Source organism: Carassius gibelio, chromosome A1 (genome assembly GCF_023724105.1).
Source record: "Carassius gibelio isolate Cgi1373 ecotype wild population from Czech Republic chromosome A1, carGib1.2-hapl.c, whole genome shotgun sequence".
In the NCBI taxonomy this organism is placed as follows: Eukaryota; Metazoa; Chordata; class Actinopteri; order Cypriniformes; family Cyprinidae; genus Carassius; species Carassius gibelio.
This window is the reverse complement of record NC_068371.1, coordinates 26,869,858-26,895,911: the sequence shown is the minus strand read 5'-3', so window position 1 is coordinate 26,895,911 and position 26,054 is coordinate 26,869,858. Positions and strand designations below refer to the sequence as shown.

Sequence of the window (26,054 nt, the reverse complement as noted above, 5' to 3'; positions counted from 1 at the left end):
ATTCCAAAGTATAGTCATTGCCAGTGCTTTAAGTGAGCCGGTACGCTCATTTGGACATCTGTTTTAATAGAGGTTTTAATCTTTTACCTGCACTGCCGATTTTCAGAGCGCCCTTCACAATGCAAGCTTCCTAATTCATCCCACCCAGAGCAGAAACTACATTACCCATTCACCCTTAAGTTATACAAGTGAATAGCGCATGTGTCGCTTTTCCCACTGTTAAGTGTCAACAACTCATCGTGGCCGGAGAAGGTGTGTGAAACTCGTTGTGAGTTATACTAAAGCAAAATCTTGAGTATTTATTGTCTGATAAACATTAAAAACTGTCTGCGGAGGTTGAGTCGTCCTGCAGCCCCCGCTGGCTGCTCATTGGCTGCAGCATCTTTTTTCTAAGTTCTAAAAAAATACCGTAGACGGCAAGGCACAAATTTAGATATTCATTTATCTAATTAATCTATAGCCTATGCACAAAGACAATATGATCTTTTCGTCCCCTTTTTGTTTTAAAGCTTGATGAAGAGAGAGAGCGCAAGTTGCTGCAGCTGAGGAGAACAGTGATGCACGCGCACAGGAGTGATTGACAGTTCGCGGCACTGTGTACAAAAAATACTCCGCTACACAATTATTTCGTTATTTTCATTTAAGCTTATTAACGTTAGCGTTACAGAAAGGTCTGATTTACGCACTGTCACAGTCATTGTTTTTTTTTTTTTTTTTTTTTATATGACATTTGAGTTCATGATTTTAATGTTGCTGTTTCTTGTGGCAGACTAAATGAAGAGTAATGTTTCTTGTGGCAGACTGAAGAGTAATCCGGCAGAGTTTTATACTGAAACTTTCCGTCTAAAAGTCCTTCCTTGGTCTTATCCATATTTCTTTGCACGTTGAACACACATAGGCCACAACTGGAAATAAAAAAAAACTGCAACCGCGTTAATTGCGTTATTTTTTTTTAACGCGTTAAATATTTCAAATTAATCGAATGCGTTAACGCGCTAATTTTGACAGCACTAATATATATATATATATATATATATATATATATATATATATATATATATATATATATATATATATATATATATATATCTACATAATCATGAAGGTCTTCTCTCGAATCATCCAAACAAAACAAATGTTCCAGGAGATCTTTCGTTTTCTGTACACTTAGTCAAATGTCCAAGCGACAACTATAGTTGCCGGTGGGCAAATAACTTGCAAGTACATATCATGGCGAAATGGGGTATACTGTGTTAACAGGTTAATAAATCAAGAATATTGGTCTTGTTTTCTGCCTTTTGCTTTCAGTGTACAGTATAGGCTAATTTCTCCCCTACATGGAAATATGAAAAGTAAAAAACACACAAGCATAATGTCTGTAAAGTATGTTCAGATACTGAACTGAGCAAAGAGCATTATACAAAAGTACAATGACAAATATTTAGTTCATTGCTGTACAACAATTGATATAGTGCTGTGGCAGAAATCCATTGGGCTGCATCCTGATGCCACATTTCTTGAAGGGCAGGAGAAAAATCTGAAAGGAACCTGATGTAGAATGTAAAAATTTATCAAGAAATCTTAGAAATACAGTCCAATTTCCTGATTTATTGGGAAGAATCTGAACAAAGCTGACTAACCATCTAAATGTTCTTCCACAATACGCAGTGTCAGAGATATGGTGTCATCCACTAACCTGTTTGAGCAGTTTCATGTCAAACTGAAACAGGTACCGTTTCAGGGAAAACTATTCCAGAATTTCAACACTACTGAAGGTTTCCCTAAAGGAAGTGACAAGCAGTGAGCATTACAGCAGAGCTTAGTTTGAAGGAAATTCTAACGAAGTAACAGCGTTGAGACATGTCCGATCTCACACACCCACAAATTCAGATACTCTGACGGCTAATGACTTCAGAAGTTTTCTATGAAACTTTTGAGGCCCCTGCTGGAGGTTCATGTTGAAAGGGGACAGGACCTCATGATATATAAGATGGAGAATCAGGAACATTTGCAGAAGTTGTGGCACAGAGGAAGACCAAGAGTACTTGACTCTAAAACACTGCCGAAGAAGACCTTAGGCACAAACCAACAGAGATACAAGTAAGTCTTCATAAGATTAAGTACATGACTGAATTACAATTTGTTTGGTGTTTCTTTGGTTTGCCAGGAAATTAGCTTCCCTTTGATCAACATGCATGATACATTTTGCTTTGCAGTGATTTCTATGATCCTCGTCTTCCTCCTGATGCTGTGTGGGAGAACTGGAAGATGTGCACCCATTGGGCCCCACAGTTCAGAGACATGCCAAAATATAAGGATACAGGCTGACAGGATAATAGAAATGCTTAATAATGAAAATGTAGGTGCATGTTTGTTATTAATATTAGTCTGTTTTTGGTTGGTTTCTAATCTAATGCCAATTCCAATTGTATTTTTAGTTCACACCTTCTCAAAGCAGTACCATCTCTTCTGAAAACAACTGTGGAGCGGTAAGTTACTTGTTGACATTTTACTTTTTACAGTTCCTTTTAGGTACTTCATAGACTGGCTTATTGGAAATGCTTAGTTACTGTACTGTATCTAATATGTATTTATTCTCTTCTCAGGCAAAGTGTGCAGTTTTACAGAAACTTCGTGATTATCATCACTGTAACATGACATTCCCTAACGGTGGCAATAAACCCATGCAGGAAATTCAGGGCCTAATTCATAACTTACAGGTAATGAAAAGTGTTATAGATGGATGCCGTACGTTTGCAAATAGTACACATGATGAGTTACAATGTTTCTTTGTATTTGCAGATGCTCAAGTGCTCAGATGAAGAAAAAGCATGCAACTCCTCAAATCCCTCGTGCCCCTTGGAAATTAAACATTCTGTTTGGAACAAAACTGAAACATTTGTGGAGCAGGTCATTGGAGCGTGTTTACATGCAATGCAACATTTGTGTCCTAAATTGTCTTAAAAGAGCTAAAAAGTAATGCATGGGAACATCCTGACATTTTTATATTTATTTATTTCTATTTATCATTTAATGTATTTTTTTTTATATTATCTGATATGCTTTAGACCTTGTTTTGTGCATCTGACATTTCCTCCGGTATCATTTGGAAATATGCTTTTTTTATTGTGATAAATATATTTTTCAATAAAGAAAAAGAAAAAAAAAAAAGAAAAAAAATCTGTTTTTTTTTGTTTCAAAATAACAAAACAAAACACACAGGTAATGACTTTCAAATCAAGAGTTTATTTTCCATTTCATAAAGCGGTTTCCATTTCCCTGTTAATGAAACAGCGATCAACTGTGTGAATGACAAAATACTACAAATATTCAAAATGTATTCTTTTTTCAAGAAATAGGAAATAAATAGAATCTAAAAAGACACAAATAGAAAGAACAGGGCTTTCACTATATTATAAAGCTTGTTTCTGTGGAATGGTTTCCAATGAAAAAACAATCAATGAAATAAGACTCAGAAATCTATGGGGAAAACAATGGCATTAAATAAACAGATTACAGACATGAATATTTACCTTTTTCCCCTGGAGCTTAACACCTTAAAGAATTCACCTTAAGAGGCTCCCTGTTTTCCTCTGTTCTTAGCAACAATTAATTGTCTGGAACTCAAAAAATCATTTTTAGGTCTCTGATCAAGTACAGATGCTATTGCCAAAAGTTCAGTTTCAGCATCCATCTGATGATCAGAATTTAATGAATGGACACCTGACACCCGATCTTAATAAATATTAATTTGACCTTGTCAAACGAGGATCCTTTTATAAGAGAAAAGGCAGGCAAAACAACTTCCCTCACCATACAGGCACAGCAATAAAACTAAAACAGTCACATTGGTAATATTTCAGAAAATCCCATTTTCATTTCCAAAGTAATAATTCAACGCGAGCATGGGGGTCCCAAAACAGGGGATGAGAGATGTGACAGCACATGCATCGTGACTTGAATGACCAGCTCTAATGAAGCACAGTATCACTGGCATATCCAAATAAAAGAGCACAAGCTACAGGGTTGAAGAATGTAAATAGTATTTCATAATTTACAATTTGAAGCATTGCGGAGTAGTAGGCATATAAGAGAGTGACCGTTTTCAGAAATGTAACACAATTACAAGGAAGCATTCCAGGTAAGACGCCGAAATGTTTTGTTTTTTGTACTGTCACATAGACTGTGGGCATTTGAGGAAATTAAAATGACGGGTATGACAAAATAAAGATGACTGACATTGTGACTCGATTAAAAAAGAAAAAACAATTGCTTTGGGAACGTAGCAAAAAAAGTTTATAGAAAACCTCAAAAAACAAGAGTACTGAATGCTGCTGCTGCTAAAAAAAAAAGATGTGCGTTTTATCCCAAGCACTGAGTGAAACGTCTAAATAATGGAAATTGGTATTATGCCTTAAGGGGTTAATTTTTTTTTTTTTTACTCTCTTCATGGTGCATTTACTTTTTGAACTCGCTTTGGCTTAAAAACAACATCCTTAAACATTTCATTAAAATGTTTTAGGCCCCAACAAAATTTGTCTTAAGTACAACGAAGACATGTATGTGAAAAAAGAATGCAATTAGGGATATGTGATAGACAATTGCAATGCTTTTGGGGTGTTACAGCGACAATGCCTAAAAGGGAAGTGTGTCATTTCTGTGCCAACAGCAGTACCAAGCGGTCCCACGCTCATTCATAGGTCTGTTAAAATGATAGTCCTGCTAAATTCATGCCAACGTTGTTAACGTCTCATCTGGTCCTTAAACAAATATAAGGCATTTGGTGTTGCTAGTAATACAGAAATTACACACATAGCCTTTGAAAAAAAACTCGTAGTTAAGCTGAAGAAGATGGTCATGAGCACAAAACTTGTCCTTTTATAAGACTGAATTCAATTTCCCTTCCTTTGTCTGTCCCTAGCATTCCTTTATCTGTGATTGTCCTAGTCCTGCTCTACATCTCATTCATACTGCTCTGTTTCTTCAAACGGAGCACCAAATTCGTTCTACACTGCTTTTGTATGTCAGCCACTTTTCTGTCTGCCTCTCTCTCTTCTCTGACTCAGACATACTCTCACACACACACACACACACACACACTTTCACACTCACACACACTCCTCCTTTCTAATCCCAGAAGATATTGGTAATGTCTGAGTCTAGGCTGAAGATCCAGACCAGCAATGGGCCAGAGATGAGCACAAATGACCAGGACACACCGTTAAACACCCGTTGCAGCTTCCCCATCACCCCTCTGGCTGCATTTCCATCCTCCTCCAGCAGCAGATCGCTGCCAGGCTCAATGTAGTTTCTGGCCAAGAACTTCAGGGCTTCGTCCATCAAAATAACAGGCAGAGACAGCTTGAGAACAGTGACCCACTGGGGCCAAGACAACGGCCGGATCTGAAATACGACCTGCAGAGGGAAAACAGTAACAGACACAGCTGTGATTTACTGGAATAATTCACTTAAAAATAAAAGTGCCGTCATCATTTACTCACACTCAGATCATTCCAAACTCTCTGAATGACTTTCTTCCACAGAACATAAAGCAGTTAAATGTGCCAGCACATTTTTTTCTGTGCAACTGAAAGCTACTAAAGTGAAACAATAGCTTTGTGTAAGTCACTTTTTGACTAATTCCCGATTCTCTCTGTTCTTCACATAGCAGGGATCGACATAGTGATAATGGAGGGAACGAAATTAAACCAGGCCTGGTTTATCCGCTTTTATTGTAGTATATATAGAAAACTGTATAGAAAAACAACAAACGCACTAAAATATATTTGTTTTACGTATATACACAATTAAATAAGTATTAAATAATAAACAATAATAAATAACTAGAGAGAGCAGAGTATTATCAGTTTTCCTTGGGATTAAGCCTGTTCTTGAATTAAAAAAGCTCTTCTGGTCTTCAATGATGCAAGGACAATTTTGAGCGTCCACAAACAATATCTGAGCGAGAGCAGAGCCGATTCATTAGAGAGCACTTTCTATTTACATGTGCATGTCCAGTTTTGTGTTATAACGAAAGAAAATCCGTTTGCGAGTGACATTTGCCATTAAGATAACTCTATAGAAATCACCTAAAGATAAGTATAGAAGAAAGGATGAAAATATTGAATTTTTTATAGAAATTCAATAGAAACAAGCGAATCGCAAGACATCAGCACTATAAATATTGGCAACATTTTTAATTCTTAAAGATTACATAATTTCCTTAGCATCACACAATTTTATTGATAAAGTCAGAAATTCTACATAAGTTATGAGGGGGTTTTGATTTCCTGTATTACCTTATTTCCTTCGTTTTTTTCAGGAATCCTTTCATCATCAGTGATGAAATTAATATCAGATAATTTCCTAGCTTTATTAGGCAACCGCTTTAAGTACGGTTTAAAACAGACAGGCATGCACAAGTCTTGCCTATTAAACACTAAGGCTTGCATAGACTAGTGGAATAGTCGAGTGATTGACTACTTCAACCACTAGTGGGCGCTGACGGAAACAATCGACTACTCCAGCATGCATTAACCAGCATGTGTACAAAGAGTTCGCAAGTACGGCGTGAATTTTAGGATTACAATATTGCGTGTAGCTGTTACTTTCTATGACCTTACCTATTTTGCATGTAAAATTAAAATATGTAATGTAATAATTAGGGCTGTGCCTGAAGCCGAATACCTTATTCGGAATGGCTCGGATAATAGCTTCAAAAACTAATAAAGGACAAGAAATAATTCTGCCTGAATACTCGACTGAAGCTGACACAGTCTGGTGTTTGCTAGAGAACTGTTGGGCCAGGGGATCAGCGCAATATTATACAGAGACCGCTAAAGTTACGAGTGTGAAGTGGATGAATGTAAACTTTATGAGTGAAAAGAGCACAAATCAAACACTGCATTGCTGTTGCCTCTCCGTGTGTCTCTCAGTAATCAGAGCTTTGCGAGAGTAATATCACTTTTAATAATACATCATACACCTAATATTATTTGTAAACATTTAAAAGGCAATGATTTAAAACTTAGGCTACTATACGATAAGAATGAATGGAATAAGCACAGCACGCTCACCAATCAAACACCAATTATGCATCTCAGTCTCTCAAAAACCAAACCAGTTCTCTCTCTCTCTGAGAGCAGGCTAATAATCAACTTTTGATACAGATATATTTTCTATTTGGCCTACATGTTTGCATCTTTATCATTTGCTGGTTTGCGCGGCACACAAACATTAAGACTTGCTTAAAGAGTTAATGTAATGAAAATGTGCGCATTGAATTGATTCAGTTGTGTTCGAATGACCACTAAACGTTTGTCATGACATCTCTCTGCTTGCATGATAAATATTATTTTAGAAATGAATAATTATTTTTGTTTAACACGACATACTTGTTCAGTGATAACTATGAAAAAAAAAATATAGTCATAACGGTCTTATCAAGTACTGTACAACGTTGTATCCGAATGCACATACGAAACATTTTGTGATCATTACAGATAAAAATACAGATAGAAATATTGGCTGTTACATGAACATTTAAATATGCAATGTCATAATTATAAAGTTTTGACAATTTAAATATGTAATGTTTGCATAAGGCTATGAATCAATAACCATTTATTGATAAAAAAAAAAAAAAACTATGAAATGTCTTGTAGAATGAACCACTAGTAGTATAGTAACTCGAGTATTTTTTTAATAAAAAATATCAACTAGTGGAAATCAGTAGTCGTCCAACCCTATTAAAACACACATTTCTTACATTCCTCATAATGCCCAAGCATCTGTCTGAGATTGTCCTGCTTCATCTCTCCTAATTCTCAGGCACACACATGCATACTTACTGGAAGAGGGTCCACATATAAGATGATGAAGTGTAGGGTCATGGAGAGACAGATGGCTCCCACCAGCCACGGGTTTGACCACGGTGGCATTTTGAGTAGAGACTGATTTTCTGACAAACTGAAGCATAAATACACCAAGAGAATAAGAGCAGTTCACTGTTCAGACAATGTATCACGGTTTCAACAAAAATAATAAGCAGCACTGTATTCACCATTGCTGATGATATAAAATGTTTCTTGAGCAGTAAATCAGCCTATTAAAATGATTTCTGAAAAATCATGTGACACTGAAGACTGGAGTAATGATGCCGAAAATGCAGCTTAGCATCACAGGAATGAATTGCATTTTAAAATATATTCAAATAGAGAGCTACTTTTTTCTTTTTTTATATTCAGCAGTGACTTTCTTTCATTTACAGGATAAAACAAAAATCACATACCTGTTGAGAGCATTGCACATCTCTATAGTGACCAACACAGACAGCGCCATAGTCATGGGGTATGGAGACTCGAAGACTGAGCACTGCACTCCTGCAAACTCAGCATGACCTTCACTGCACTGCAGATAGTGAGACTATAGAAGAAACAACCGAGAAAAATGATATTTAACACAAATATCAAGGTTTTATCAAGGTTTAAGACCAAACAAGACTCAAAACTGTACTCTTTGAAACTGCAGAAAATTATTTTGTCTTTGTTTTTATTACCAGCTGGTAGAAAGTTAGCTTTGGTCCATCATGAGCTGCCATGAACCACCAGGCAGCAGCTCCAACTGTTGCTGCCCCTACATAACCTACAAAACAGAGAGAGAAAGAGAAAGAAATGCAACTGATCAAATCAACATTTTCAGAGCGAGTTCACTGGCTCTTTAAATTGAATCTGTGCTCTGAATGAAAGTGTATGAAAGTTCAGCTTGTTGAATGCTCTCTTGTGTTTACTAGCGATGGGTTGATAATAATGATTAACTGATTATAATCGATCTTCATTGTAATGAACCAACATCGATTTTGGAAATCCAAGATCAATCTTTTAGTCCATGCTGTTTTCTGCTGACGCATGAAAAACAATTTCCCTATTACTTGAAAACCGCTTCTCCCATCCAAAAGTGGGAATAAGCTTGTTTTTTTTATTACTTTTGACATGAAACAAAGTCTCAAATTCTGTCCAATTGAAATACAAACGCTAAATAGCCGCTCTTTAATATGGTGTGACGGATACGCATTATATTACATATTCATTATGTTCTTACTTAAAATGTTAGCGATGTCTCATTTATTGTTTGTTTGAATAAATCACAAGTTAAAATTAAAACAAATTTTTATGACAGTTTATATTTCAATACTTAATTGGAGTGCAAACATTTTGTGGATAGAATGGATCTATTTCAAATTTATACCACATTTTAAATTTAAGAAAAAAACAAAACATGCTTTTTAGTGGATACTCAAATATTATGGCTAAGAAGAGTTGTTGTTTTTTTTTTGCATCATTACGTGAATTGAAAACAACGTCTACACTTGTGTATTATATAATCTGATCTTACCTTATCAATGACATTATTCTTTCTATATGCAGTAATGAAAGGTTTTAATATTAATAACAAGGAGTGGCATGTGTAAATGACTCACAGCCAATGATGAGGTATCTGCAAAAGAGCCATCCCGAAATGAGTGGTTCTTTAGGTGAACGTGGGGGTCTGGACATGATGTCCAGGTCTGGGGGGTTGAATCCAAGAGCAGTAGCTGGGAAACCATCCGTCACTAGATTGACCCACAGCAACTGGACTGGGATCAGAGCCTCAGGCATCCCCAAAGCAGCGGTGAGAAAAATACTGAGAGACAGAAAGAGACATGCAATGCTTAAAATGTGTAACATTTTTGCAGGTGAAATCCAGTCATTGCACTGGGAATCTATGTAATTGGGAAGGGGACATGGTGATGGAAAAAATATGAAGAAAATATGAGAAAAATGTTTTTGTGTTCTCTTACAAAAGTAATGAAATCCCCCAAGAAACGTTCGATTATTCACCATCCCTTTTAGGGCCTTTACAGGAATTTCACGTGAGGGTAAACAATTTCCTTTACACATATTTTGGAGGCATTTCATTTCCTTCTAGATAGATTTTTTGAAAAGATGCCACACAGTGTCATTGTCATATTTCAACTGTTAGTGAAAGTAAAAGTGACATGACGTGCAGTCAAGTACTGTGTCCCATACTAGGAATTTGTGCTTTGAATTAGGGCTGTCAAAATTGCTCAAAAATGACGTCCAAATATTCCCTCTAAAAAATACACGAATATTCGAACATCTGGTTCCGCATGTTGTCAATGACGCGCATTACATCAATAACAGGCCAAAATAATAAATTATGATATAACTACTTGTACAGATAGTCTATTTAGTTTAAACATATATGACAACGTATTACCTAGACAAAAACAAGGAAATCAACTAATGGCCAAGACTGCAGACCTCAAGCTCTCTCACCCTCACGTTCTCTGCGCATAATGGTTTAAATGAACAAACACATTTTTGTGCAAGCAATTTAAAGTCGCGACTGTTGTGCCAAATATAGCAGGCTTCATTCAGTGATTGAAACAAATATTTTTAATATTAATTGAAGTTTTACAGCATAAAGAACTGACATTGAATGCTCCGAGCGAGCTTTGCTGTGGTAAACATGGACCTTTTCCTTGACATGAAACGATAAATAATCAAACCTTGGATCCATTGCTTTTTCAGAACTCCCCGAAGCCTGCCGCATCCGCGATACTGATCGGTCTCATGTCCTTACAAATGAACGAAATTATTTTATCCGTTATGGCCTCTTGTCGTGTTGCAGACAAAGAGCTTGCGGCGGGCGATGCAAAGTAACGTTAAATGTCAAGACGTGACTGTTTAGCTGGAGTTCCACACATTATGCCATGCTCATTTAGGTGCACATTTTTGAGATGTGACCTCATGTGGCTAGTGGTCGAATGGTATGCTAACTGTTTCTTAAATTACTTGCATACAACTTTATCTCGCAGGTCAACAATTTTACCTCATTTTCTATGCTGCGGTCAAGTTGGGCTCTGCACTTGCTGGCATCTTCCATGAAGACGCGTCAACTTTCAGCATCGATGCTGACAGTGCGACTCCTGTGACTTGTCCCTGAACCCTCAGGCATGCTAGTGCGCCCACTCGCAATACAGACAACCACGCCTCTACTACCACGGGCCTTTTTTCCACATTTTTTATTTATTCGAATATAAATTTTCACCTTCGAAATTCTTTTTTTTTTTACTATTCGATTACATATTCGAATTTAGAATATTCGTTGAAAGCCCTACTTTGAATTGAACCCATCCAAGTGCACACACAGCAGTGAGTAGTGAACACACACAAATACACAGTGATTTCTGTCTGTACTTACCAGACTACCTCTCCAATGTTAGAAGAAATGAGGTAACGAATGAACTGTTTCATGTTGTTGTAAATCGCTCGCCCCTCCTCCACTGCAGCAACGATGGTTGAAAAGTTATCGTCTGCCAAAATCATCTCTGAAGCAGATTTAGCCACAGCCGTGCCCGAGCCCATAGCAATGCCAATCTCAGCCTTCTTCAAAGCAGGGGCATCATTCACACCATCGCCCGTCTGGAAAGAGACCGCAAGTGTTGGTTTTCATTAGATCAAGTTTTCTGCACTTTTGCACCCTCATGGGTCTAGTTACACTTACCATCGCTGTGATATCACTGAGGCTTTGCAAATATTCTACAATGCGGCTCTTGTGCGTTGGCTCGACGCGGGCGAAACAGCGGGTGGTGCGACAGGCCTGGCGCTGCAGGTGGGGAGGCAGCTCATCAAACTCCCGTCCTGTGAGGCCGCTGCCAAACGGCCCACCTTCAGCCTCCTCTTCCTCCTGCTCAGTGATGATGCCCACTCGACGACAGATAGACAGGGCAGTGGCCTTATTGTCACCTACACAAACCAACACAGGAAGAAGACCTTAGATTGAAATTGACAGGCATATTAGTTTGTGTTTACTATGCCTAGGATTTAGACTTAAATTTGTCACTTAGGTTGCGCTTTTTGATTTAAAATGAATGAATGAATTCAGATATTGTTAATACATTAAAAGTCCAAGTAATCAGAACTCAGAACAGAAGATCCAAAAGGTCAGAATTAACCAAACTCATATGGGTTTGGAACAACATAAGGGTCAGTAAATGATGGGTGAACTATCCCTATAAAATCATCTCTGTGTGTTAGTTTAACCCACCTGTGATCATAATGACCCGTATACCAGCCTGTCTGCACATGCGCACTGCACTCAGAACTTCTTTCCTGGGTGGATCTAACATTCCCACACAACCTATGAATGTCAAATCCGACTGAGAGAAGTAGAAAAAAAAAAAGTTTGAACGTTACATTGTATTGCAGTACTTTCAATTTAAATTTCAAATGAATTTGTCCTCATTTTTTTCTCTTGATTTCAAATCATTTATCCCATCTAATTTGCTGACCTCATATTCTGTGAAGGCCGCAGAGTTCTCTAAGTTCAGGGTTCGAGGGTCAGGGGGTGAATCCCTGGTTGCCATGGAGAGGCAGCGCAGTGTGTCACGTCCTGAGCCCCACTCTCTTACTGTGCTTAAGAGCTGCTCCTTTAGGTCAGAGGTCAGAGGCACTCGTGTACCACCTCGGACCCGTATCCATCTGCAGCGCTCCAGCACACTCTCTGGCGCCCCCTGTAGAGTCGGGATTAAGAGATGAAATGCATGCAGAATTGTGAGGAAGGTGAGGACAAGAGTCAAGAACCAATTAATATTAAGAAGGGAATTAAATAAATAAATGCATATCAAGAGAAAAAATGCATGTAGAATTGTAGATGGTTGGACAATGAAACAATTTCATGAAAAAATGAACCAATTAAAGGTGCAATAGGTGATTGTCTTCAGATTTTTTTTTTTTTTGTTATACTGGTTGAAAGTCTGTTGACATCCCGAGAGCAATCATTAGGTTAAGCTCGGTCTGGGTGTTTTAAATAGCTTTCCTACACGCCTGTCAACGTATGATTCTGCATAACTTTGTGCACCCTGTTCCGACAAAAATGCTAAATTACAAGAATGGAAAAAGACAGCCCTTCAAAGAAAGAAGAAAACCAGACCTTGACAAACATCTTGGCACCTGAAGCAGAGCGAGTGAGCTTGTTTGGAGAGCAGAAAACAGACATGGACTTCCTGTCTCGAGAAAACTCCAGAGTCAGCTCTTTCCTCATTAACTGCTTTATAACCTGAGAGAATAAGGTTTTACCAACATTAAAAAAATATATCTAATCACACAAAAATGTGTGTTCATCTACTCTTGCCAAATAAATACAGAATAAAGAGTTGCTGACAAATAACATATGATGAAAAACACATAAAATATTCATATATTTATTTAATAAAAATGATGTATAATCATCATAAAGATTCTATAAACAATATAGAATTAGAAAAAGTATGTTTATGATAGTTTTACATGTAATATACCATATCATACTGCTGATTCTATGCGGGCCAACATATACAGTAATAATCTGAGCACTCACTGAACAGCAGGCAGTGGCTCTTTCAACAGGTGAGAGGCCTCTCAGGTCTGTGTCAAACACGTTCATCTTCTCCACCAGACAACAGAGAGCGGTCTCAGTTGCTTCTCCCACTTTCTCAAACACACCTTTACTCTGGGATTTTTGGAGAGAAAATAAAGAGAAAATGAGGTCTCTACAGCTTCATGATAACAGAGAGAGTATGAAGATGTGCACACGCACCTCACTGTAATCCAGCGAAGAGTCGTTACACAGCGCACAGATTGAGGCCATTTCCACCAGCCCTTCATACTGACTGCAGCGTATCGGTACACCATCCTTATACCTGAACAGAGACCAAAAAAAGGATTGGAGGAGGACTGCAATTAGAGAATTGAGGACTGAAAATAGAAAGAATAATGGTAAGAGAGAAAAAGGGATCGATTAGGAAAAGAGAGCAAGTGTTGTGAAAGACATCACATACATACGCAAACCACAAGTTAGTTCAGAAGAGAAGTGTGTGTGTGTGTGTGAGAGTGTTGTTAGATGTGAAATAAACTCACACTTCTCCTTCAGGGGCATAAGTAGATCCAGTTACTGTAAATTCGTTCAGTAAACATCTCTCACTTGCGACGCTGTCCACAATAAACAACTGCACCAAGACAAACACACATGCACAGCCATGCATGCACAACACACACACATACACATACATGATTAGTAAGTTTGACCTGTGGTTTTCGAGCATCATTCCATGTTATACATTTTTAAGATACCATAGAATAATACAATCCCTCAATGCATCTGTTATTAGAATTATTATTCAGTATTAGATATTTTTTATTATTACTTCTACATAATCCACCATTTCTTAAGTATTGGAGTAAAACTGTTGCACTGGACACAAGTCTCTCTCACCCTGCAGACAGACATCTGGTTGGTGGTCAGAGTGCCTGTTTTGTCAGAGCAGATGACGGAGGTACAGCCAAGTGTCTCTACAGATGGGAGAGAACGGACTATAGCATTTTTGCGGGCCATGCGGCGTGTGCCAAGCGCCAGGCATGTGGTGATGACAGCAGGAAGACCTGGGAGAAAGAACAAAGACATCAGTGAGTAAGTACCGAGAAAAGGAAGAGGAGTGTACCATTTTACAATGAGATATTAAACAATATTTCTCTAAATCCTTTCTAAATTCTTTAGGAAAATCAACACTTGCAGATTTAAATGCTGTGAATTTAAAATATATCGCCATTTCAAAAAGCTTTATAACACTTTCTATTGGGTGGTTTTCTATTGTGCACATTTTTCCTAATGTTTAAATACAAGATATTCTATCAGCAAACACGAACACAAAATTTTGTAATTTTTTTTTTTTGGCTTTGATTAAAGTAGCACTCAAGCTGCAAGTAAAACCTGATGTTTGTGTTCGCAAGAATGATTTCAAAATGTCTAATAAAAGGTCAGATGCATTTTCTTTCAGAGCTCACATGATCATGTCACAGATTTGATTAATCAACCCTTTTCACAGATATGATGTGTTTCCACAGTTATTCCACGGAGAAATTGTTAATGCTTTGCCTGGGTTATTATAGTTAAGACTAAACCACTGATCTACATAGATCAGTGGACTAAACCCATAAAAAAATATATTGTTATTTAAAGTAAAAACAAAACTAAAAAACAACAAAAAAACAATATGAACTAAAATAAAAAAAATATATATTTTATATTTAATATATATTTTACTTTAGCAAGTTAGTAATGCAACATTTCCCGTTTTCATTTAGTTCGACTATGTACTGAAGTAACTAAAAACTAAAATAAAAATTAATAAAACTAATATAGACATTTGAAAAAATATATATTAAAAACTTAATCAAAAAATGTTTTCCTCTTTTGTAAAGTCATAAAATGTTGTTGTTGTTACAGTATCCATTCACTACTATAGGAGTATTCTAAACTATCACAAGTTCCAATTCTGAGAACCTGGGAGTGTGAAAAGGTCAAAAAAATTCAAAATCCTTATGTTCACTTTGTAATTTACTTTACATTTTTCCTTATGTTTTAAATTTTTCTAAATCCTAAAAACATTCTGTTAATTTCCCACCATATACAGTAGTTGGATGTCAAGTGTTCCTGAGAAAAGGAAATTTTGATAATTTGGCTATGGCAGAGAGAAAGAAATCGGTTAGGATTTGCGCACCCTCAGGGATGGCGGCTACAGCCAGAGCCACAGCGATCTTAAAATAGTACACAGCTCCACGCAGCCAGCTTCCTCCATGCACTGGGTCATTGAAGTGACCGATGTTAATACCCCAAACCGCCACACAGATCACGGTGATCACCTTCAGACAGAGAAAGAGAGAGAGTGAATGGCTGACATTCAAACAGCTACTTCCTACTCAACTTCTGGAGCTCGATAATGCTGACAAATTGCTACGGAATGAATGCAAACTTTTATGTAGAAAATGACAGGATCTGTCAATTAAATACTGCTGGAAATATTTTTTGGGTTCTTTTAACATGCAGGCTTTTACTGAAATGGAACACTAGATCAGATTACATTAGATTACATTCAATTTCATTGGGCAAAGTATAAGTACACAGCCAATAAAATACAGTTTAAATATTATTCAAATAATAGTGCAAGTGCAAATGTTACGAGGTATAGATGACAAGAGTTAAGTTAAATGCAAATGACAAAGTATAAAAATAAGCGAGGGTGCAGGAACAGTGATACTGACGTATAAATGGCAGATGACAGTTATAGTCTAAATGGCAATGTGTATAAATAAAAAAAGGTGCAGTGAGTCCATGAATAGTAAAAATGGGCAAAAAGGACTGAAATAGTAAACATAATGAGGTACAATAATGAGGAACAAAAATGGCAAATTACCATCGTAGTGCAAATGATGTACGCTAAAAAAAAACTCAAGGTGCATTGAGTTCAAGCATACCAGGAAATAGCAAGATTATGCAAAACAGCAGAATATGAAATATGCAACAGATTTTCGTGTTATTTTTTTCATTTGGGTTTATAGTTTAGTAGACTGAGAGCTGAAAAGCCAACTAGTTTTTAAAAAGATGCATGTAAGAATAAATATATGCTAAATTGTTGACCTTATTATGTTGACCAAAATGTGAATATTTTGATTTTTAAATCACATGTAGCTTGGCAATTCATTCCACTAATTAATCAAGAAAAAAATGCTTTTTTAAATCACACTTTCAGTTCATTCGTCAAACTGGAAATGGAGAATCACATTGACTGCCTTACAATGCGACAAATGTAGTAGGGAAATATAAACAAAAAAAAAATTACATAACATGCACAGAAAACATAGACATAGCATAGTTACGCAACAAATGGAGTGAAGGTAAAAATAAAAAAGAGAGAGCACAGAAAATGGAGTTTCCTACCTTAGAGAGCTGCTCTCCAAACTGGTCTAGTTTCTGCTGTAGAGGGGTTCTCTCTGGATCGGTGGCTGCCATCTCATCTCTGATCTTCCCGATCTCGGTGTACACACCTGTGGCCACCACAACACCGATCGCACGCCCTGCTGCAATGTTCGTTCCCTACATAAACACACATTTACATCTGTGAAGGGGAGAAGAACTGTCCCATAGCTTCATTACCATGAGCATAATTGAATTCCAGTATGGATTAATATCACCTACAGTACTTTTAACAAGCGTAGAAATGACCCAGGGTACAAAATTAGTACTTGAATAACATAAATTAATAAAACGGTTACTGGCCAGGAATTTTGACATAATACATTATCTACATTCTAATAAATAAATGATGTCATTAAAATAATTTCATGTCTGTTTAAAATAATTAGAAGCTTATCCATTTTGAATTGTTTATGTTCCTGTCATGGCTAGATGTCCATTAGACTTTCTCAGTTGGACAGAAGTAATGGAGGCTTTAGTGTGTGTGTGTGTGTGTGTGTGTGTGTGTGTGTGTGTGTGTGTGTGTGTGTGTGTGTGTGTGTGTGTGTGTGTGTGGAGTCTTTGAGGCTGGTACTCTCTGGTCATTATCCATCTGAGAGCTCAAAGCCTGTGTGATGTGTTGAGTCAGTCTATAGCCATGTGGGAGCAAACAATATGAGTGATGTTTTATTCAACACACAGACTCGACTGCCGGACATAATCCACTACAGTACACAAACAATAATACACATCCGCATCTGGCCACGCTTAATCCAATACCTAATTACCACAGGCAACAAAAACAAAACTCAAACTTCATAAAGATAGCGCTGCAGATAGACAGGTAACTAACATAATCGCTCCAGAAAATCTTACAGAAAAGAGCATGTTTTTCTTATCCTGGTTGACGGCACGAGGGTCAGGCACTGGGTCTGTGTGTTTTATGATGGATACAGACTCCCCCGTCAGGATGGACTGGTCCACTCTCAAAGTAGTGGAGCGTATGGAGGTCAGTCGGATGTCTGCTGGGACTTTATCACCAACTGGAGAAAAGCAGGTGTAAAAAAAAAAAGAGACTTGTGTCATTTTTTTATGAGGCACATTATACGATAAGAACAGCTTACACAGTAAAGACATCAAATACGTAAATGATGTACTGTGCCCTGATGTGTTAATTACATACAAAAGGAACTGTAGCATTTCTGAGCTTTTGGGGTTTATGTTGGGATGTTTTTCTATCACTTAATGTTGGGAATATAGACAAAAAGTATTATTTAATTGCTTTAAATAATTAATGTCATTTTGCTACAGTGGGACTCTGATATTTAAACTACAATACTGCTGATTAGCACCCCATACTTTACGCTCTATGTTTAGAAACCAATTTCAGTCAAGATTCAGATTGATACAAAAAAGACATCAACCTTATTTTTGTTCATTCACTTTGGGATTCTAAGAATAGAACTTTGAGTGACGGGCCAAGAAAATTCTGAGACTGGGTCTTAACCCTTTCTGGCAAATCTCATTATAAAAAACACACACACACACACATCAAATACAAATACATCATGTATTATCAGCATAATAATTTGAGTAAATGACTAAACTAAAAAGGAGTTCACATTGTCAATGTTGCTTGGTGATTAGTGACATAATTACATTTATTTTAAACTGTTTAAAATCCTCCCTGTGACCCTCATAGGAGAAGAATGGATAGATGGATGGATGAATTATTAAAATATGATAACAATCTTTTTTTTTTAAGTTTAAATTCGATTTTGAATACTCAAATTAGTTGCAGGTGCGTCAGCTACACAGAATGCGGCAATATTTAATGCACCCAGGGAAATAGTAACTCAAAAACAACATACTGAAAAACTTCACTGATGCAAAAGGAACTGTGGCTGCAATTCACAGCTCAGCAACAATAATGATAGAACAATTAACTGCATAACTGGCCTGAAGCACAAACATAATTAAAAAAAATGTAAACAGTATTTAAAATAAACTTCATAAAACTGGCATTTCTGGCAATGTTTTCAAAATGGAAGCGTTTTATTGATGCACAAAGGATACAGAGGGTTAAAGAGACCTGGTTAAAGAGGCTGAATCCCTAATCAATGAAAAAGTTAAATGGACTGATGAGTAATTTTTAATAAAGTTTGGAGAAACCCGCATATTCTTGCCAAATTTTAAATATGGTGGGGAGCTTTGATGTTTTGGGCAGCAGTCTCACGGGAGTCATTGCATTGGATAATCAATGTGCATGGTATTTGGAATGTATCAAACTCTGCCAAACATGCATTTAACAAATACTTTGCTTAACTGTGGGAACAGCTGGCTATTTTGTTGAGAAACATCCTTAATACATCTGAGACAGATCGTGCTAGGCGGTTTTTGTTGGCTTCTACAAACAATCAGATCATAGCCATCTCTATTCAGCAATGTCCTAAAATTATCTCCAGACATGTCCTTTGAGAGTAATTTTAAAATTGAAAAAAGAGATGAAGAAATCTAGTTCTCATTCTTACCAGCCACCTCCACAATGTCTCCGGGCACAATCTCCCTGGCTCTGATCCTCTGTACACTCTTCCGGTCATGTCTGTAGACCTTCCCCATTTCAGGCTCATATTCTTTTAGGGCTTCGATGGCATTTTCTGCATTTCGCTCCTACAGAAAAATACACACATTGAGCTGCAATTTCTAGTAAAACTAGTATTCTAGCATCTAGTAAAATCCAGCATTGCATTAATGTCTAATCCACAGGCTTGAAATATTTTATATTAACTTATTTAAGATGTATTTAATAATTTAAACAGGCTGTACCTGCCACACTCCAACAATGGCATTGGCAATAAGAATGAGGAGGATGACAAATGGCTCTACGAAAGCTGTGATGGTTCCTTCACCTTCCTCGAACCAGGCCAGAGTCTGAAAGAGAGAGAGAATATGTAATGCAAAGCATGGGCAGTGCAAATTTGGTCAAAGCTATGGTAGAAAAAAGGTTAAAAAAAAAGGCTGCAAAGACAGTCACACTGGTTTTTGTTTCTAGTTTAGGTTTTTCTTTTCTTTTCTTTTGTATTTTCTTGTCTTGGTTCCTTGTCATATGTTTCCCTGACCCTGTCATGTGTCGTGTTCTCATTAGGTGCGTTCGACTTGAAGCACTGCTACAGATGGCGATCGGCGAGAGTTGAAAACGGAACCACCAAGCCGGACACTTTCTGCTCCCGTTAGTGACCCTCACACGGTGTTTGCACACTTAATCACAGATGAAGTGAATTAAATGCAACATTTGTCAAATACACAGATATTTCTGAAACATTTTCATGAGCAACAGAAACACTTTTTATATACTGCTTAATACAGCTCCATCTTTTCAAGAATAAAGTTCAACATAATCAAATACTATTTAAATACTAATAAAGTGGGCGCATATATGCTTTTATCAGTCAGTTTTATCAGTGAAAATGTTCAAATAACCTGAAACAAATGTGATCGTTGTCATTTGGTGAATCTGGCCACTTGTGAAACAGCTGTGTCGTCATCAATGCTCCTGCAGTCGCTCTGGAGAAACTGCGGCGGCTGAGTCGGCCGGCTGCTCTCGAAACGCTCTCACTGTATTTTGATGCCACATGTGACAATCATGTGGTGTTGGCGCAGTCTCAAGTCAGAAAAAAATTCTAACCAGCACTGCTTCAAGTCAGATTATGAACGGTTTGCGCGGCGCTGCATGAAATCGAACACACCTACTGTATATATATCCCTCATGTTGCCATTGTCCCCTGTGTAGCTTTGTTTCCTGTAAGCGCTGTTGGTGAGTGTCATGTTTTATGTTCAGGTTCAAGTTCTAGTTCATTTCATGTTTCCTCGTCAAGCCAAGTATGATCAACTCAAGTCTGTACACTTCTGGAAATCAATAAACTAAGCCTGGGTATCATCACAACTCGCCTACAGTGGACTGTAATGTTATAGACACATACATTTCCATTTAAAGATCAAAATTATTCTAAATTAAACTTTGACTTGGTTCTAAACTTTATCTTAAATTTAGTGCAAACATAATTTTTGTCTGAACATTTGTATATGCAAAGCTTGTGCCTGCAAACCATTTGTGTGTGTGTGTGCAAAGATTAAGCTAAACTAATGATTAAACACAAATATCTTTATTGAACTCAAAAAAATAAACAAAGATATGCTTAAAAAGGAATGGGCATTAAGGAGTTCCTTTGAAGTTTATATGAATTTCGTTTTTCACCCAAGTAACTGATTAATTAGATAAAGTATTAAATTAGCTACAGTGTGGCCATAACATTGTTTCTGAGTCAAGTGAGTCATTCAATGATTCATTCAACCACTTCATTCAAATGACTGATTTATTCATTATTATATATGATTGGCTCGCTGAATTATCAGCTCACTCAGTTTGTTTAAAATATTAATTGATAAAATAATGAAACACCTCTGTTTTGCTCGGAAGCAGTGTGTTGTGGCGTATTTTGGGAAAACAGAAGATAATGACAATATTGTGTCTAAAATGTAGCACCATATTAAAGTTGCACTAAGCAATATGTGAAAAATGTTTTTCAGCAGTGAAGAGAGCTCAAAGAGCGGGAAGGCCTGGAATCCGATGCGGAGGTTGCTTTGATTGTTTCTTGATAGGTGAGTCACATTCATTTTGATTTTGTTTCACACAACTAATATGTGTCGGCTTTTCTTGAATATGCAAACGGCCGGCAGGCATAGCAGATTCTCTTATCGTCGCTGCCATGGTTGTGTACGTACATGTGGGGCGGAGTTAGCATAATAGGGGCGAGGTTCTGTTGGGGTATGGGCGTGTTTGTTGTTTTTTTCAAAAATCAACACTGTTTGGCAAAATTCGCTTACTGCACCTTTAACTTATTGTTTATTGAACTGTTCACTAAAATCAATATTATATTTGCAATCATGCAGATATTCGAGAAAAGAAACACACTCTTGCTCATGTGATATGCTTAACTATATCATAGGATATAAATAGGAAATATAAATATCTCGAATTTTAGGGGCATGTAACACTGAATTCTAATAGGCTACATCAGGGATAGGCAATGTCGGTCCTAGATTGCCAGTGTCCTGCAGACTTTAGCTCCAACCCTGAAAAAAAACTCACCTACCTGCAGCCATATTAATCTTGAAGACATTGATTAGCTTGTTCAGGTGTGTTTGATTAGGGCTGGAGCTACACTTTGCAGGGCAGCGGACAGATGTTGCTTATCCCTGGTCTACATCATGGAGTCAGTCATCGTCCTGCATCATGTTCATCAACAACTGTTGTGAGCAATGTAAAATCACGTACAACTCTGGGCCGGGCCAAGGTGCGTTAATACGTTAAGAATTTTAACATTATTTTTTATATAATTAATTGTCCCCGATTTATCAATATATCCATCTATACATTTGGCAGTAGTATTTGTGGATAGATGAAGATTGCTAGAGTTTTGTAGAATTAATGCATTTGTGTTTGGTATCTATGAATGTGAATAGCTTGTGCTATTGTTCTGTGCCAGCGCCACTGATCTATATATATATATGACTAAATATGTTCTATATTATAGATCATTGGCCAGCGCTACTCTTACTTAACATTGTGAGAGTAAAATCAGTCTTTGATTGATACTTACAAAGGAAATACAGGCAGCAAGGAGGAGAATCCGAACTAGCAGATCCTCAAACTGCTCCAGAACAAGTTCCCATAGTGACTTACCTGTAAACACAACAAAGATTATAAAGACCTACAGTGGTCACAAAGTTTGACAAAGATGACTTTCCGTCAAGTGAAAAAGAGCTTTCAGAACACTAAAACCTGAGACATGTAAAAAATGAAAAACCTTGACAAATAAGTCGTTAAGAAACAATCAATCAAGATCTATTCGGCTACAAACAGAATGCAAACCTTATACAGTCTCCTCAAGGGAATCCAATAATAACTAATTATCTTCACAACCAGCATCTCCCAAGCCACAAAGGTAAGATCAGGGAGACTTTTAGCTTAGAGTACATGATGAAAGATCTGCTAATAATTACACAAACCCAAGGGAGCAGCTCACCTTCTTCTGCAGGTAACTCTGTGGCACAGGTTATAGCAAAATAAAAGAAAAATGGGCAGAAAAAAAAGTTAATAATCTCATTATGACTTTTTTTTATTGTTTTTGCACAAAACACATTGTATTTAAAAAAAAGCTTTTTTTTTTGCAAAATATGTAGTACCATTGGGACCCCATCTTTCTCTGCTCTTTCTTAATTGTTCAGAGCTCAGTCCTGTTGTCTCATTGACACCGAAATGTCCCAGGACCTCCTCAACCGTCTTTGTATGGGCATTGTCCATCCCTGCAAGAGAAGAATGCATGTATCTTTAAGGAACACCATCCCAAAATATAATTCTGTCATCATTTACTCAACCTCATCCTCATCTGTTACCATATAAAATAGTCTCTGGTCAAAAAAAAAAAAATCACAAATGTCAGTCACAGTCACTGTCCACTTTGACTGTATGAACAAAAGAAACAATGAAAGCGAATGGTAACCAAGTCTCTCTGTTCTAACATCTTCAGGTTTGGACCAACATGAGAAATAAATGATGAAAGATTTTTCATTTTCATGACGATTATATATATTTACTTTTCAAAGGGATATATATTATCCTAACGTAAGCGACACTAAACACCTTCACGAGTTCTGTATCTACCTAAAAGACCCAGGATATTATATTTTCATTTGACTCTATGAAGACGCGAAACTGCTGCGCACCTGTTACTGTAACTGCAGCTTCAGTTATTATGGCGATTTTTCAAGATAGTATTCATAACTATAAGTTTCACACAAAAATATCCGAGACTAAATGTTTCGGTGCATTCTTTGGCCTAAGTCAAATGACGATGCAATAATTTACAAGCTGTGAATTGTTTATCTTCTTGTCAAGTTTGGCCTTCAGCTGACTGAGCATAATAAAAGCACACACTCTGCTGATCAGATTCCCTTTAAATGACTGATCCTGCAGACACTGTGATCGACATCCCTCCCAATCTAACGTTACTGTATTATCAGGCACAGCATGATGCCGACAACACCTTAACGCTACTCACCAGTTTAACTGTAATTCAGTCCTCTGCGAACCAATAACTTCCGTCCTACCAAACCTTTACACTAAACCGCGACAGAAGAGAATATACCAGTGATAAGTCAATGCGGTGTGGTTTTGTAGATCGATGTGCTCCTGAAATCCTTCAGGACAGAGAAGGCAGAGATCGCACTGCAGCGCTGCTCAAGGTAAACGATGGTTTTAAGCAATGCGTTCCAGCATGATCCGGAAAATTATACAAAAACAAAATCGCATCGGGATGAATTATTTCCTTTTTTAGTAGATTTTCGACGCTGTCAAGTCTTCCTGAATGTACGGGTAGTATTCAAAATGTCCAAGCCGATGCTGTAATCCACCGCTACATAACCGTCGCTTTATTTAATACTAGGTCACTAGGCGACATTATTACCGAAAGCGCTTCAGTCGCAGCATCGATGGGGAGAGCTGCAACCAATGAGCTGTCAAAACATCAACTTGACGGATGGACTGGACAAATCACCTTCACTCCTCCTCTGATAGTCCCGCCTACTCGTTCTTGCTGCAGGAGGGCGGGGCTTCCACACGCACCGTGCCTCTCGATTTAACCAGTGACCGATGTGTGCGACAGTATACGTCATAAAATTTACATTTAAAATAACACGCAGGATACGTAAATGTTGAGTGACGCTATTATGAACCAATGAGAAACAACTCTGACCGAAGAGGCGGGACAACTTCGTGTGCGTCAATAATTCAGCCCCTCCCCCGAATCCATCTGTCGCTCAAGGAAGGTATATTGCTATTGGAGCTAATGACGGTGTTCTGTCTATTATTCCTACCCTGACAGTGGGAAGTACAATTCGACTACATAAAAAATACTACCTGTAAATGTATGGTTTATTAACGTCTACACCTACCACAACCATAAACCTACCCTTACAGTAATACAAGTGCAGTAATTACGTGTTGTATACGCGGTTGCAACAAGAAGAGATACAGCCACAGGAAACTAACAATAAATAATGTTTTCTACCTGTTAGATTGTGTTTTATTGAAGTCTACATCTACACCAACCGTAAATCTACCCTTAACAGTAATGAAGACATATTAAATGTTGTTCAGCATGAGAAAAAAGACGCAATTTTGCGCATGCGCAGTGAACCCTGGTAATAAAATCTGACGGGTAGGGTAAAATGTCAGGACAACGTCCATGAGTGTTCAAGGTCATTGTGCCGAACCAGCAAATGCGTTCAAAACCATAATCTACGTCGACGTGAAGATATTATACTGAATTCCAGTCAAACATGCAGGTTGATGGGGTGGAAAGGGATCTGACCTATTTCAGCTGTTGCCATAATTATCTGCCCCTAATTAATATCATTCTCGAGAGGGGCTGCTGTAATTCATGAAACGTTATGTGTTACATGTACTGTGCTTATGATTTACTTTAAAAGCTACCTTAACAGCTATAGATGCAAAATAAATTTTACATTTACATTTAATCATTTAGCAGACACTTTTATCCAAAGCGACTTACAAATGAGAACAATAGAAGCAGTCAGGTCAACAAGAGAACAACAACAGTATACAAGTGCCATGACAAGTCTCAGTTAGTCTAGTATAGAACGCATAGCCAGTTTTTTTTTTTTTTTATTAAATGAAAAGACAAGAAAAGGAAAAGTGCTGTTGTTAGTTGGTTAAGTGCAGGCGAAAAAGATGAGTCAGTGAAGTGACATCAAAGTGGATTATATACGGGGATCTTTAGTCATAAAACACGCACTACGTGGCTGTGCATTACACAAACAAGTGGACGTATGTAGTATTATAATATAGAATAAAACTGCATTTCTGTGTAGCAAATCCATTTTCAATTTCAAATAATTAGTATTAAAATCACCAGTAAAGGTGGTCACTATCAATCGATTGGTTTAACAACAATGCCTCCAACTCAGTGAATACCTGAGTAAATACTGAATGCTGCTAAAATGTTCTCAGATCATGACTTATTTGTGCATGTTGTTCAAAATAGGCCCTTTAATGTTTTCTTTGTGGTTTAAGTTTACAAAGTACTTATAAAATGACAGAATAGTCAACGTGACAGAATATACTAATAAGATGGGGGAAA

The 26,054-nt window shown here is 37.3% G+C and overlaps 1 protein-coding gene across 1 annotated transcript; it reads right to left on the bottom strand.

Moving 5' to 3' along the window:
* Positions 1 to 3,226: 3,226 nt before the first annotated feature.
* Positions 3,227 to 26,015, bottom strand: LOC128017069 (sarcoplasmic/endoplasmic reticulum calcium ATPase 2). Its single transcript, XM_052602212.1, has 23 exons — positions 23,955 to 26,015; positions 23,080 to 23,199; positions 22,920 to 22,937; positions 22,494 to 22,576; positions 19,660 to 19,764; positions 19,365 to 19,503; positions 17,710 to 17,876; positions 16,819 to 16,974; positions 15,602 to 15,743; positions 14,317 to 14,483; positions 13,962 to 14,050; positions 13,642 to 13,744; positions 13,423 to 13,554; positions 12,997 to 13,122; positions 12,356 to 12,577; positions 12,112 to 12,223; positions 11,569 to 11,810; positions 11,266 to 11,486; positions 9,479 to 9,681; positions 8,558 to 8,643; positions 8,291 to 8,424; positions 7,851 to 7,968; positions 3,227 to 5,415 (listed from the first exon to the last, which is right to left on the bottom strand). The coding sequence occupies exons 2-23, from the start codon at positions 23,195 to 23,197 to the stop codon at positions 5,128 to 5,130; spliced, it is 3,171 nt and encodes a 1,056-aa protein (XP_052458172.1). The 5' UTR covers positions 23,198 to 23,199; positions 23,955 to 26,015; the 3' UTR covers positions 3,227 to 5,127.
* Positions 26,016 to 26,054: the final 39 nt, after the last annotated feature.

Bases quoted from the DNA above. Each gene is read 5' to 3' on its own strand.
- LOC128017069 (XM_052602212.1), bottom strand. From the start codon at position 23,197: ATGGACAATGCCCATACAAAGACGGTTGAGGAGGTCCTGGGACATTTC. The intron at 13,745-13,961 runs GTGAGTTTATTT...GTCTCTGTTCAG, and splicing joins TATGCCCCTGAAGGAGAAGT to GTATAAGGATGGTGTACCGA. The intron at 13,555-13,641 runs GTGCGTGTGCAC...CAAAAATCCCAG, and splicing joins CTTCGCTGGATTACAGTGAG to AGTAAAGGTGTGTTTGAGAA.